Source organism: Takifugu rubripes, chromosome 18, assembly GCF_901000725.2.
Source record: "Takifugu rubripes chromosome 18, fTakRub1.2, whole genome shotgun sequence".
Lineage (NCBI taxonomy): Eukaryota > Metazoa > Chordata > Actinopteri > Tetraodontiformes > Tetraodontidae > Takifugu > Takifugu rubripes.
In genome coordinates, this window is record NC_042302.1 from 6,121,205 (window position 1) to 6,134,958 (window position 13,754).

Here is a 13,754-nt window from a genome sequence, read left to right on the forward strand (position 1 = left end):
CATGGGCGGGGGCAAGATTAAGTGGAGGGGGGGGAAAAAAGCAGGAAAGACAGTAGGTCAGAGAGCGATCGCGAAAAGATGAGGGCAAGAGAGTCAGAGAGAGACGGTTAATGTGAGAGAGAGGGAAAAAAGGATGGACGGATGGACAGAGAGAGAGAATGGGGTGGGTGGAGGGAGGAGGGGTTTAATCCTGCCTGGATTATGGAACAAACTGGTGCTGGAGAGGAGGAGAGAGAGATAGGAAGTCCATCTATCCGTTCTTCCATGCGTTCCCGTCTCTGTTTGCTCCCTGGCCCTGGAGTGTGAGCTCTGCAGAGGAGAGCATGAGGTTCGCGTCCCGCTCCGGGACTGAGCACACCTGAAGAGAGAAGTTCAGCCCGGATGATAGAGTCCATCATCACTACCTACAGCCCCCGGTGGAAGGAGGGGATGGAGGAGAGGAGCAAATAAAGGGAGGAGGAGGATTAGAAAGTGGAAGAAGATGACAAGACTCCACTGTTCCTCCTTGACCTTTGACACTGGGCACAAGAGCGTTCAAGGACCAATCACACGCCTTGATAACCAGCTAAGCTGACATCAAGTCATCCGACGTTTGATCCGCTGTCTGTCATATCTGAACTTTCTTTCTGGAACTCTTGAAAAGCTCTGGCCACATGACATTGTGAGTAGTCCGTTTCATTCTATTCCGAGCGATTTGATGATTTTTCAGTCTTCCCGGAACCCACTTCCTGGCTCACACTGGTGCTTACTATTAAATCTGAAAGAGTTTCCACTGAGCTTGCTTTCTAAATTTTAACTGACTGTTAATTTAGAAGTCTCTAAATTATTATTGCAGCTCATTCTGGATCCGTCGTTGAATGACTTCCCGGAGACTGAACACTGTTCTAAAATGAAGACAGAAGATATGAGGCGCCTGTGAATTTTGCTGCTGCTTTGGCCCCACTCATTTTAAATATTTAATCCTTAAGCTTCTTTGTGTTCTAATTGTCTTTTTGTCTGTTTTCTTTTTTAACTGTTACATTGTGCCTCATTTTCACCATTTTCAGCTCTGTTTTAGGATTGAACAGCAGGAAATTAGCATAATAGTTCTCACAATATCAAAATCAAGGCTACAATGTGGTTTATGATGGTACTCAGAGATAAAACTCCTAATACCTGCGGCTGTTGGTTCATTTTTTTTAGATGATGATACAAAAAAACAGTAAATTTGTTAAATATCAAGTTACTCTAAAGCTAATGTTAGCTTCCTCTGAACTACAGGCAAGCCTGATTCTTTGTTGCTGCTGCCGCTGTGACCTGACTGGGTCTAATCTTTGCTTCCCACTGTCCCATTTTATTCTTTCCTATCGGAGTCAGTGTGCAACAGTTGGACGAGTGCGGATTGCAGCAGCTACGGGGATGAAGCGCTGGTGCGGGGGAAACACGGGGCATGTCGCTAAATCAGACAGAAGTGGGCTGTGCAGAGGCAGGCTGATGATGCTGATGTGGATTATCCTCTCCAGCTCGTTGAGCCTGATGGTCGACGGCCAGATGAAGATCTCACCAGAAACGTGAGTCACTCTCGGACTAGAAAACCCCAAATCTGACTTCATATCCCAGTGAAACCAGCCTGTCCCAGAAAATCCTTACAGAACACCGCATGCATCTATCATTTAGACTAGCACAAGTTCAAGTCATTACATCACCAGTTGTATCAGGTTATTCACCTGTGGAAACCTGTAATCAGTGTCCCTCATGTGGGCCCACATTTGATAGATTAATAAGTGGTGTTCTTTTTATTTTGTTGACTTCTGGGGTCATACGGGCACCTGTGGGGGGTAAAAACATTTAAAAAGCTGTTTTAAAAGCATGTCTTGGATGTGTATCAACCTATTTTCTATGTTTTTATCATTATTTTGCAACTGGTTGAGGAAACCCGTTACTAAAGGACAACTAGATATTATTGCTAGCTTGCTTATGATCGATTATGTTGAAAGGCGATGTGAGTTTTTCAAAAAATACTGCCTATTGAAAAATACGTCCTGGGAAACCAGCCAGTGGGGTTAAATGATCAATCTAAATCTGTCACTCATGCAAATGTTCGCCCTCCAGAGGGGAAATCACAGGTCAATACAGGACTTTTGGTGCATCCAGGCCACAACAGTGTGCAGTCGATACGTGTGAACTTGCAGCAGAGAGACGTTAAATATTTCCATCATCTGGATGCCGCAATCATTGAAGTGTTTGATGGTAGACGAGCGCCATCACCAGCGTGCCCGAGATTAAAGCTCTATGGAGGACAGAGTTCAGCATGGCCAACTCAGGCCACACAGGTCTGAAGTGTTTTACTGTTTAGGGTGAAATTTAACAGCCGGGCCTCACCTGGCTGGAAGTTAGGAGGACATGGCCGAACACTCCAGGCCAAGAAGCTCAAATCTTCAGCCAGACTGAACAATGCCCTGGGGACACCGATTTCATTAGTCTAATGGCAACACGCATGCATAGAATAGAGGTATCAACAAGTTCACAAGCGATAATCCGCCGGGTTTCAGGGCCGACGCCATCCTTGACAACCCTGCCTGCTCGCTAGCAGCAAGCTGGCCAACACCCTATAGTTTGGGCCATCTGTCACATCCTGCCTCCTCTCTGGCTTCTATTGCTTCACCTTGCCTGTATTCACATGGAGGATTTGTAGAATTACTGCATGTTATTGAGCTCAGAATAACCCCGTGACCCTGCAGAGTGCACGCGTTCAGTGTCACCTTAACAGTAATCTGTTCTAATCTCTTATTTGGTGAATGCAGGGTAAACTCTTAACATGAGTGGTTGCAAACTTGATCATCAGCAGTACAGGCATGTTATAGATGATTTAAATGACATGTTTTGGGGTTTTTTCTCCTTCTCTTGTACTCAGGGTGCAGCAGTGGGCTGTGACCTTTGGCAAAGAGATCACTGCCATGTCAGCACGATACTCTGGTGCTAAGCTGCTGCAGAAGGTGAGAGCTCACACTCTGTGCATTAAAATACACACACACTTTTACAAAGACTCATACGTAGACGTAAAGACAGCCAGATGATGACATCATCACATCAGCCAAGCAGGGTCAGGACACACCCCCCAACCCCCCGACATCCAATCAGAGCACAACTGGCTCCTGTACAACATCTGCACATGGCCCAGAGACCAGGGCCATGACACACTTAATTTAAACACACTCATATACACACACTGTTGTCAGACGCATATACTTGGAGTCCTTTTGTTTTTTGCAGCATGTGTTTTTAGAAATTTTCAACTATTTGTGCATGCGTGTGTGTGGGCATGTACAGAAGGGCATGTACATGTGTGATTAAGGAGGATGAGTGTATCCTGGTGGTAATTAGAATGTTAGATCTTTCTCTCCATGTCACCCTGTGGAATCCCTACCAGGCCCATTTGCCATCTGCCCCAAACACACACACACACACACACACACACACACACACACACATGCACCTAGTGAACTTTACATGGTAGTGTACCAGTGGATCTGCTGTCAGAGTGGATTAATAATAAGAACACTGTACAATATAGAGTCTATTTCTTTGAGTTGCCCATTTCATGTTTTTATTTAAACTGCTTCCGTGCCTGGATCGTTTTATCAATACCTCTCTTGTTATCTGAGCAGCATTTCATGATTTTATTACCTTGTCTTGAGTAAACAGATTATCACATTGACTGCTTGACATTAATAAAAAGCTTTAACGCTGGTTATTAAGCCGTAAAGAGCTTATTAATGACCCTCTCCCTCATTTTGTGCCTGTTTGCTGCTCTTATCTCTCTTAAAAATGTTTTTTTCCACATGTAATTGAAAACTAGCATCTGGAGATCATTGTGAAACCCACGATAAAGCTCATCTTTTATTGCCTTATGTACAAGACATCGTTATTGATGAATGGATTTTTTTTTTTTGATGACCCTGTTTTGTCAACCCCCCCCCCCCTTTTTTTTACAGAAATACAAGGATGTCGAGGGAATGGTGAAGATTGAAGAGCTGAAGGGAGAGGAGCTGGTCAAAAAGTTTGCTGAGGAGATGGAGGAGATGCTGGGGCGCAAGATGAAATCAGTGAAGGTAATGAGAGCCCAGGCTGAATCCCAGCAGGCCCGTTTTAACGGCTGTATTCTTGGCCTTTTCTACACCTCCTGTTTTCCCAGAGGTTGGCAGAAGCCGCAGAGGATGCTGATCTGTACCATGACTACAACGACACCCTGGAGGTGCGCGTTCATGCCTGGCACGTATGTAGATATTCTAACATCGCGACAGACCATCAATCGTCCCTCCGTGTTTGCGTCCCGCCTAGTTCGACTACTTTAATTCTCTGCTGATCAACACGGTGGATGAAGGCGGGAATCAAGTGCCGCTGGGAGGAGAATTCCCTCTGGAGGAAAACGAACACTTCAACAATCTGCCAGTCAACACCCTGCTGAGTAACATCCAGGTCCCCACGAATGTGTACAACAGAGGTAGCGCAGAAGCGCCTCCACCCTCGTAGACGCGTCTATACACATCCAGCTAACAAACCTCTCCTTCTGTAGATCCGGATATCCTGAACGGCGCCTTTATGTCCGAGGCTCTGAATGAAGTCTTCATTGAGAACTTCCAGAAAGACCCAACGCTCACCTGGCAGTATTTCGGCAGCTCCACGGGCTTTTTCAGGCTGTATCCGGGTGTGTGCTTCTGAAACCCTCCATCGCATCACCTCAGCTTCCGTGCCTGCGGTGTCACGGCAACACCTACAGAGCTGCAGCTAAACCTTTGGCTGCACGGGCCAAATGGTGCTGTCGGCCAAGCGTGACGACTGTGTGGAGACGTGTGTGAGAGGGTGTAATTAACAGATTTCAGACACTGTGTTTTACTCATCTGCCACCTCGTTTAGCTCTCCTCTAAGCTGTCACCAGCTGTCCATGTGTCCGTCTGTTCAGCCAATATGAGCGCTTGCTTCCGCTCTCTCCGTTCCAGGGATCCAGTGGACGCCGGACGAGCACGGCGTCGTCACCTTCGACTGCAGGAACAGGAACTGGTGAGTGGAGACGTCGGTGTTCGGTCTTCGCTCAATAGCGGTGATCTCTCAACAGCATCGAGCCACCGACGCATCTGCGGCCGTGCTTTCGTTCCGCCTGTCTGGCACGTTGGCCGCAATCTGTTCGTTTCAGCGATTATTTGGCCAGTTGAGCACATCAAATGAGGAGCAAAGGCAGTCACAGGGAAAAGCCTCTCTGCTTCATTTTTCAGCCTTCCAAGTCAGCGGCGGGCCCATGTTATATTTAGCCTCGGAATGGAGTTTTAGCAGAAGCTCTGGGGTGATGAACGTTTTATTGCCCAGCTTTTGGATACCAGCGCTTTAAGCCTTAATCAGGACATTACATAATTGTCTAATAATAAATATTATTGGGTGCAAGTTAAAATAAAACAAACAGGGCTCTACAACAAACAACTGAGCCAGACAGAAGAGGGCGATTCTGTTGCAGCACAGTTGGAAATACTGAGAGAATTGAAGGATTTTTAGTCTGGAGGGGTCTGCAAGCCTCCTAAATGAGGGCCAGTGAGGGCCACCAAAGGTGAGAGGCGAAAGTTAAACCGCCGTTAGAGTTGGCCGAGAACAGTTTGGATCCGGAAAGATGCCGATCGCAGCTGGTGTACTGGAAATCCCATTGATGCTAATGAGATTGAAATGTCAGGCTAAGGCAGAGGAAGGGTAGGGAACAAATAAAAGGATAAGTCCTGAACCTGGCTCGCCCTGTCTGTCTGTCTGTCTGTCTGTCTGTCTGTCTGTCTGTCTGTCTGTCTGCCTGTCTGTCTGTCTGCCTGTCTGTCTGTCTGTCTGTCTGCCTGTCTGTCTGTCTGCCTGCCTGCCTGCCTGCCTGTCTGTCCGTCCGTCCGTCCTCCCCAGGTATATCCAGGCGGCCACGTCCCCGAAAGACCTGGTGATTGTGGTGGATGTCAGTGGCAGCATGAAGGGGCTCAGGCTGACCATCGCCAAACATACCATCAACACCATCCTGGACACCCTTGGAGAAAATGACTTTGTTAACATTATTGCAGTAAGTAAATCCGTGCCCCCCCCCCCCCCCCCCAACCTTCCCCCATGGCTGACGGTTCAGAGCCCCACGCTCCATTTTGCGCTGAGGTTTTTCAGGATTTCATCTGTGTGCAGCCCTACAACAACCAACAATCTGTGTAATAAGCATGGTTTATCCTGGTATTACTGTGTGTGTAATCATACGTCTGCAGCAAATCCACCGCCCTTAAGCTGTTATGCACAGAATTTAAAGCTGCCCCGTTTTAATAGAGCGACTGTGCAGGAAAAATCAAAATTAGTCACCATTGTTCTTCTGCTAGACAAGAGTTCCATCTGCAGCCATGATGCAGCTTGAGTCTCATTCATAGATGATAAAATAGACACTTAAATGTCACTGATGAGGATGGATATTCAAACTTTCTGTCTCTCAGTACAGCGACTACGTCCGCTACGTTGAGCCTTGCTTCAAGGGCACTTTGGTTCAAGCTGATCTGGATAACAGAGAGGTAACACACACTTATCTAATGTCCGGTTCTCAGGCCCACACACACACACTCCTAATTAATATATTTAACCTGTGTCAACCTATTAATCATTATTATCTCACTAATCCGTTAAAGCTAAAGATTACGCTGACATCACGTACAGTAAACACTAAAACCTACCAGGAAAATGTGTGTTACCGGGGTGTTGACCTGTCTGTTAGAAGATTTAAAACATACAGCTCAGCTTTTATTTCCACTTTGTGTCTTTTTTCCCGCTGTCCTGATTTAGGTGCAACCTTTTGTGTGTGTGTGTGTGTGTGTGTGTGTGTGTGTGTGTGTGTGTGTGTGTGTGTGTGTGCTTCGAGTGTCCTAATTTCACTCCTCTTCACATCATCACACATCGGGTGAGGTCACTGAAGACCATCAATATTAAGCAGATCAGGTGACCTGTGAACAAGGGATTTGATTGGCTGAACGAGGAGCGTCAGGAAGGGGCGCCGGAGGGCACAAACGCATGTTTATGGGAAGAAATCTCCCCGTAAAATATTTTGGAATTAAATTTAAGAATTGGATAGAGTTATTTATTTATTTTCTGACTAATATAAGGTCAACTCATCTGATTCTCTTTTTGTGTATAAACCCACCTAATTAAGAGAATACCTTCTTTTCTTTTCTTTTTAAATAAACTGGGCTACAAGAGAAATATGTTGTAGATCCACCCACAAAACAAAGACTTCTTATCTCGACAATTAAATACAAATAATAATATAAATGATTGCTACCAAATTTCCAAAAGTGGGACCCCATCTGCAGTTGTCATAACAACAGCCTCTCAACTGTGTGTATTCTTAACTCCACCAATCCCGTGCGCCTAGTCAGATGACAGCAATTGACATTTCTTTGGCAAAAGAGAAAGATTTTGTGCAATTTTGTTCATTTGTTGCAGCACTTTAAGCTCCTGGTCGACGAGCTTCACGTGAAAGGAGAAGGCAAAGTGAAAAAAGCCATGAAGGAGTCCTTTAAGATCCTAAATGAGGTGTGTAGCGCCATATAGGAGCCTCAACAGCACGTAGGTGCAGATGACAGCACAATGCCCCTGTGTGTGTTGGCGTACAGGCTGCAGCGCTGGGTCAAGGGAGCCTGTGCAACCAGGCTATCATGCTGATAACAGACGGAGCCATGGAGGACTTCCAGGACGTCTTTGAAGAGTTCAACTGGCCGGAGCGACGGGTAACACACGCAAACATACCTGAGAAACTCACAGCACTATTAATGCCGCTTGCTTGACCGCCTCTCTAGGTCCGAGTGTTCACCTATCTGATCGGACGGGAGATGACCTTTGCGGACAACATGAAATGGATCGCCTGCAACAACAAGGGTAAAGGCCAAAATTACGTTTTATCGCCGACTTTTGTGTGCAAAATCACTTCTGTGGAAACCGTTTCATGCTTTTACAAAGCTAAATAAACTTGGATCAAGAAAATGAGTCTCCTGGCCCTCGGCTGCATCGGGCATTGACCTCTGCTGAATTACACGCAGTCATGCTGCGGCTCAGATCCGAACATAATCGCTTTATACTCCTCTGAGCGCACCGAAAACCCCCGGCTAAATACCTGATTATGACAACAGATATGCTGTAAACACATCCGCTGCTGGACTACATTGTAAAAAAGGAAATCTGAATCCCTGTGCTCGCGTGCGTGACGGCTAACAGGTGCCCTCCCTTCTGTCGCCCACGCTGGCCGTCGCATCGGCCAACAAGCAAACTCCCATTTAACATAAATATATTCTTAAATTCCTGCCGAGGGATTCAAAGTAGGATATCATGCAAGGAGCTCTGCCTGACAAGCATTACTGAGAGTTGCAGGGGAGGAGAAGGCTGCTCACATTCACTTCTTTTTAACTGGCAAAGCCTCGCAGCTTCACGGCAGGTATGCCATTGACGTCAGTTTCTCTCACTTGTAGAAATGCCATCAGCACTCGGCCCAGCCAAGCTTTTGTGGGAATAAGAGAGGTTCTGAAATCAGATAAATGGATTTGCTGCTCTTCAATTATTAAAAGATAAAAATATTTGGGTTTGGATTTCAGTCTGAGTACAGTAACGTAGCGTTAAAATGTGTGTGTGTGTGTGTGTGTGTGTGTGTGTGTGTGTGTGTGTGTGTGTGTGTGTGTGTGTGTGTGTGTGCTCATCCTGCAGGTTATTACACACATGTGTCCACGCTGGCTGATGTTCAGGAAAATGTGATGGAGTACCTTCATGTTCTCAGCCGGCCGATGGTCATTAACCACGACCACGACATCATCTGGACTGAGGCGTATATGGACAGTGTGGTCAGTCATTTTCACCTCCGTCTCTGTTATTTTAACATCGGGTCCTGTAATATTTGGTGCATCTTCGGCCTGCCATTTCATGCTCGCTCTGTTCCCTCCATCTCCACCGTCAGTTACCAAACACAGCGGAGGTATGCCGATTGTTCCCTCAGCCTGCCTGGAACTTCTAGTTTTGTATGAATCCTCCCAGTATTTCTACTGGAGTCGTTGTTAGCTTGTTAGCTATTAGCTTCCAGTCATAGAAAATATTATATCTTGTCCTTTACCAGTAGTTTTGTCAATATTTGTCAACGATCCCAGGGTTTTACAGGGTTTGTTTTATTAGCCTAGCCTATTTAGTTTCCTCTTTGTCTTAGAAGTGTTTTTAATTTAAAAGTATACGCTGTGTGTAGCAATTAAACCTTTTGACTGTTCTCCTTCTAGTTCACATTCCTGCTTTGTTCATTTAAATAATCTGTGTTGTTATGAATGTGCACCCTAGTTGTTCAACACTCAGGCCCAAAGCCTGCTCCTGATGACCTCTGTAGCCATGCCTGTGTTCAGCAAGAAGAAAGAGACGGTAGCTTTTGACTTTATTCCTCAACAATATCAGCGTGCCTTCCGGCAGACGTCCATTGACCACACGTTGTGTGTAACCTTAGTTGTCTCATGGGATTTTACTGGGAGTGGTCGGAACCGATGTGGCCTTGAGAGAGCTGATGAGATTAGCTCCGAGATACAAGGTAAAATATGAACAGCTGGTTTAGGAGCAAACTTGTCACGACTCAGAGATAAATATGAAGTTATAAAGGAATGTTAATGTGTCCGTTCAGCTGGGCATCCATGGGTACGCCTACCTTGTCACCAACAACGGCTACATCCTGTCTCATCCCGAGCTGCGGCCTCTGGTACGGTGAAAAATTTCAGTTAGCGGTCGCGCTGTTGTGAAATGACAAGGCTCTGATTGTCTTAACAGTACAAAGAGGGGAAGAAACTGAAGCCCAAACCCAACTACAACAGTGTTGATCTGTCAGAGGTGGAATGGGAAGATACTGAGGAGAAAGTGAGTATGAAGTTGTCAGAATCTGTAGCATGATGCAGTGGAACCAGAGGGGATCCGAGCGTGTGGTGGCTGTGTTTCAGCTGAGGACAGCCATGGTCCAAGGGCAAACGGGGACATTGTCTCTAGACGTGAGATCTTCGGTGGATAAAGGGGTGAGTGAAGATCACCGCGGCGACTTCACCTACAAGATACTGCATCCCAATAAAACACTCTTTTTCTGTCTTTGGCAGAGGAGAGTGATGTTCCTTAGGAATGATTACTTTTACACAGTTATTAATGAGACGCCGTTCAGGTTTGTGCTTGAAAAGTAGATATTTTCAAAGGTCGATGTGTCAGAAAACACAGACAATAATGTTCTCTCTCTTGTGACAGTCTGGGCGTGGTTCTGACGCGAGGAAATGGCCAGTACATGTTCACTGGGAACGTCTCCGTCGAGGAGGGTAAGGGTTCTTCCTGTTTTAGGCTCTCTCCTCCTCTGACGTCTGGTTGACCTCCTTCTTTTTAATTCTCAGGTCTCCATGACTTGCTGGGTTCGGACCTGACAATAGCCAACGAATGGTGAGTTCTGTGACTGACGATGCGATGTTGATGCGTTTTGGTTCATGAGACCTCTGAACTTGAACTCTGGGTCTGCGTGCAGGACCTACTGCGAGACCGACATTGACCCAGCACATCGTAAGCTGAGTCAGCTGGAGGCCGTGGTGCGCTACCTCACGGGCAAAGAACCGGACATGGAATGTAAGAGGAGACTGAAACATCTGTGCATTATTCCTCTGTGGCCCTATAATGCTGTTGACCTTGTATGTCCATGTCCTTGACCCCCCTTTCTAAACAGGCGATGAAGTCTTGCTGCAGCAAACTCTTTTTGACGCCGTGGTCACAGCTCCTATGGAGGCCTACTGGACCGCTCTCATGCTCAACTCATCGAGGTGAGCGTCAGCACACAGCACATGTATATATGCTACGCGGTTTCCACCACTTGGCTTTGTCTGTTTCCCCTCCGTCTGTGGCAGCATGGCAGAAGGGGTGGAAACGGCCTTCCTGGGGACCCGTTCAGGCCTGATGAGAGTCCAGAGATACACGGGCATTGAGAAAAGGACTGTCAAGTGAGTGAAAATGACGTGCGTTTCTCATTGCTGCGCAGAAACCATCATGTTCACAGTAAATCAGTGTTTGCAGGCTGGAAACGACAATCGCAGGAGTTTGTGGAGAGTCTGCCCTCTAGCGGTCAATTAAAAAACTGCAAAAATATAATGTACTGCAGAGATGAAATGGATTTAAAATGTTATCCTAAAACAACTCACGTGAACCCTAATTTTATCTCTCCCCAGGTCTTTCCTGACCTCCGTCGATAAGGAGAATATGTTCACTTTGGACCACTTCCCACTGTGGTACCGCAGAGCAGCTGAAAACCCAGCCGGACAGTTTCTCTACTACCTGCCCAGGCAGGACACTCGAGGTACCAAATAAAAACCCACACACTGGCACACTCACACTCTCTTGGCGGCTGAATTTGTATTCCCACAGGCTCACGGTGACGCGTGCATTTCTGCAGCCTGCAGGGTCTCCTGCTGTTGTGTTCATTCCTGTCGTTGACAAATTTGAGCCTTGATAGATGTTCCGTTTCGGTTTTTTTGTGTCCCACGGCAGCCTCAGAGTAGCAAAGTTAACAGTCACCCTGTTTTTCATCATGTCTTACTAACACTTAACCCCATCCTGAGGTGAGAAACACTCAAGACCCAGCGTGCACAGTGTTGTGTGTGTATTAGCTTGCTGTGAGACACAGGATGTTGTCTTCAGACATATACAGGGACTATGAGGCTGACTATAGCGCCGCCTCAGAAGAGCTCCAGGTGGAGGAGGAAGGGTGGAAACAGAGGGAGGCGGATGAGGAGGAGGGTAGCGGAAAACTTTTTACTTCTTCCCAGCATGCTTTCGCTTGCGGTTTCTCCTAACCCCCGAACTGCGAGGCATGGCACCGTTGTGGCGCCCCAGGCGGTTGTTTCCCCTCCCTCAAACCCCACACTCTCCTGTTCACGAAGAGGCTGGATTTTTCAATTCACCTCACAACACAAAGAGCTGTTGTCAGGAGAGCCGTTGTCGATCAGCCCGTTGCGTAAAAGCTTTCATCGTTGATCACTCTGAGACCTCGGCGCCGAGGTTGCAAATACGCACAAAGGATGGATTGTTCCCTAAACTCTGTCTGCTGAGACCAAATCCATCTGTCTGCCGCATATTTCCAGTCTCCATCCCCACTATTGTTCACTGATGTACCGCTGACCTGCCCAGCACGAGAAAACAACCTTTTTTATGTCCCCTTTCTGTGCATGACGATGCCCCTGCATGTGTGTTCTCAGAGGCACATTGGTGAATCCGTGCATGCCTCCCCGTGCCTTAATCCTGCCTGTTCCATGATGGCGATGCTGCTCTGCTAACTGTGCTGTTGTACCAACAGGGAAGATAGTGATCGCTGCCACTGCTGTCACTGTAACAGTCGGCAAGAAAACGGCCATCGCAGGAGGTAAGCCCACTTTTCCTGTACGGCCACGTGCATCGCCGGCCTTGTAGCCCCCCCTTCTCTGTCTCAGCATCCACATTCTAAAGGTTGGGAAGCAGCTTGGGTTTCCTTATTCTTGGCTCTTTCTTTCTTTCTTCTTTCCATCTGTCTCTCCATTTGAAATCTGGCCGTTCTGGCGGAATTATCGCTAATTTATTGGTGACTGCTGGTTTTTTTTTGGTTTGTGGCATTTGCTAACTGACTGGAAAAGCTGGGGTTTATAAATGTTCATGGATTTGGTGATTTCTTTATATTTAAATAGTGAACTCATTTTGTTAGTCTAACAGAACCTGTGATTAGAATCTGGATAAATGAGGTGGTGATATTTCAAGAAAATGCAAAATTTAAGTGTGATTTCACACACACTTAAAAGTTACAGGGGCTCCATACATAAATGGTCGTGGCTCTGCTTTTAAGAACAATTCATCTTGTGTTTCATAGTTTCTTGTTTTGGTCCGGGGCTGCTTCATTAGACCTGCTAAGGCCACGGGTGACACACTCATCAATCGTTGTTATGTGGGTGAGTCAAGGTTGTCTGCAGTTTCCCCGGAGCACGCCCGCGTGTGCAGCTGACCTGAATTTGGCGTCTTCATTATGCAGACGCTAACACCCAAGTACGCAAACACACACTTATCTTTATGCCGCAGACTTTGCAGAAATGCTCTCAGGCGTGAAAATCACGTTATATTTGGGAATGGAAAAACAGGGTGAGGTGAGAAAAGCTTAAGGATAAATAAATCCCTCGCTACTTTCATTCCCGCTGCCTCTTACAGCTTGTTTTTTGGAAGCTTGTATGTAGATGCAGCTCAGCGAGTGGCTTTCCTTAAAAAAAGCAGTAAGTGTGCATGTGTGTGTCCTGAAAATTAGCAACGCAGAGTCTCTAACTTTCTTCTGCTCTCAGACCTTTCTGCAGTATCCTCCCTTGGCCTCCTCCCCTGGCCTCTCTATTGATTAAGCTTTTTTTTTGCTTTTATATTGACTCTCATACATGTTTTTCACTTTTGTGCTTGCTTCTTAATGCAGAAATTCACATTGGACATTGCACATTGGCATATTCCTAAAACAAATAGTTAATTTGACATTAATCAGGCTTGTAAATATGTGTGTAGACAGGGTATTAGAGAATCTGCTAAATATGCTGTTGCAAATGGCGAAAACATTGGCAATTCCACTTGTGACCGCTGGGTGTCAGTGTTTCTCTGGCGGAAAATTCCCTGTCGGAACACCAGCTGTGTTCAGTTTATACACTGATACACCTAATTTCCTCTCTCGTGATCAGGGACTTGGTATTTTTGAGGCT

The 13,754-nt window shown here is 46.4% G+C and overlaps 1 protein-coding gene across 5 annotated transcripts in view; it reads left to right on the top strand.

The window, feature by feature from the left end:
- The first annotated feature begins 202 nt into the window (after positions 1 to 202).
- cacna2d4a (calcium channel, voltage-dependent, alpha 2/delta subunit 4a) overlaps positions 203 to 13,754 on the top strand; it is a 49,347-nt gene continuing 35,795 nt past the window's right edge. For 2 of the 5 annotated variants that reach the window (XR_003885750.1, XM_029825622.1), the window contains exons 1-28: positions 203 to 661; positions 1,357 to 1,550; positions 2,894 to 2,975; positions 3,975 to 4,091; positions 4,175 to 4,234; positions 4,321 to 4,483; positions 4,556 to 4,687; positions 4,980 to 5,040; positions 5,911 to 6,061; positions 6,471 to 6,545; positions 7,471 to 7,560; positions 7,641 to 7,754; positions 7,824 to 7,902; positions 8,722 to 8,855; positions 9,337 to 9,414; positions 9,497 to 9,577; positions 9,668 to 9,742; positions 9,811 to 9,897; positions 9,978 to 10,049; positions 10,128 to 10,189; positions 10,270 to 10,337; positions 10,410 to 10,455; positions 10,538 to 10,635; positions 10,733 to 10,826; positions 10,911 to 11,003; positions 11,229 to 11,356; positions 11,698 to 11,796; positions 12,353 to 12,418. Coding sequence is in view for 4 of the 5 variants with exons in the window: in XM_029825622.1 (XP_029681482.1) it covers positions 1,399 to 1,550; positions 2,894 to 2,975; positions 3,975 to 4,091; positions 4,175 to 4,234; positions 4,321 to 4,483; positions 4,556 to 4,687; positions 4,980 to 5,040; positions 5,911 to 6,061; positions 6,471 to 6,545; positions 7,471 to 7,560; positions 7,641 to 7,754; positions 7,824 to 7,902; positions 8,722 to 8,855; positions 9,337 to 9,414; positions 9,497 to 9,577; positions 9,668 to 9,742; positions 9,811 to 9,897; positions 9,978 to 10,049; positions 10,128 to 10,189; positions 10,270 to 10,337; positions 10,410 to 10,455; positions 10,538 to 10,635; positions 10,733 to 10,826; positions 10,911 to 11,003; positions 11,229 to 11,356; positions 11,698 to 11,796; positions 12,353 to 12,418 (2,557 nt within the window). In the remaining variant the exon portion in view is untranslated. The remainder of the gene's footprint in view (positions 662 to 1,356; positions 1,551 to 2,893; positions 2,976 to 3,974; positions 4,092 to 4,174; positions 4,235 to 4,320; positions 4,484 to 4,555; positions 4,688 to 4,979; positions 5,041 to 5,910; positions 6,062 to 6,470; positions 6,546 to 7,470; positions 7,561 to 7,640; positions 7,755 to 7,823; positions 7,903 to 8,721; positions 8,856 to 9,336; positions 9,415 to 9,496; positions 9,578 to 9,667; positions 9,743 to 9,810; positions 9,898 to 9,977; positions 10,050 to 10,127; positions 10,190 to 10,269; positions 10,338 to 10,409; positions 10,456 to 10,537; positions 10,636 to 10,732; positions 10,827 to 10,910; positions 11,004 to 11,228; positions 11,357 to 11,697; positions 11,797 to 12,352; positions 12,419 to 13,754) is intronic. The other 3 variants (XM_029825619.1, XM_029825620.1, XM_029825621.1) reach the window with 2 other exon arrangements.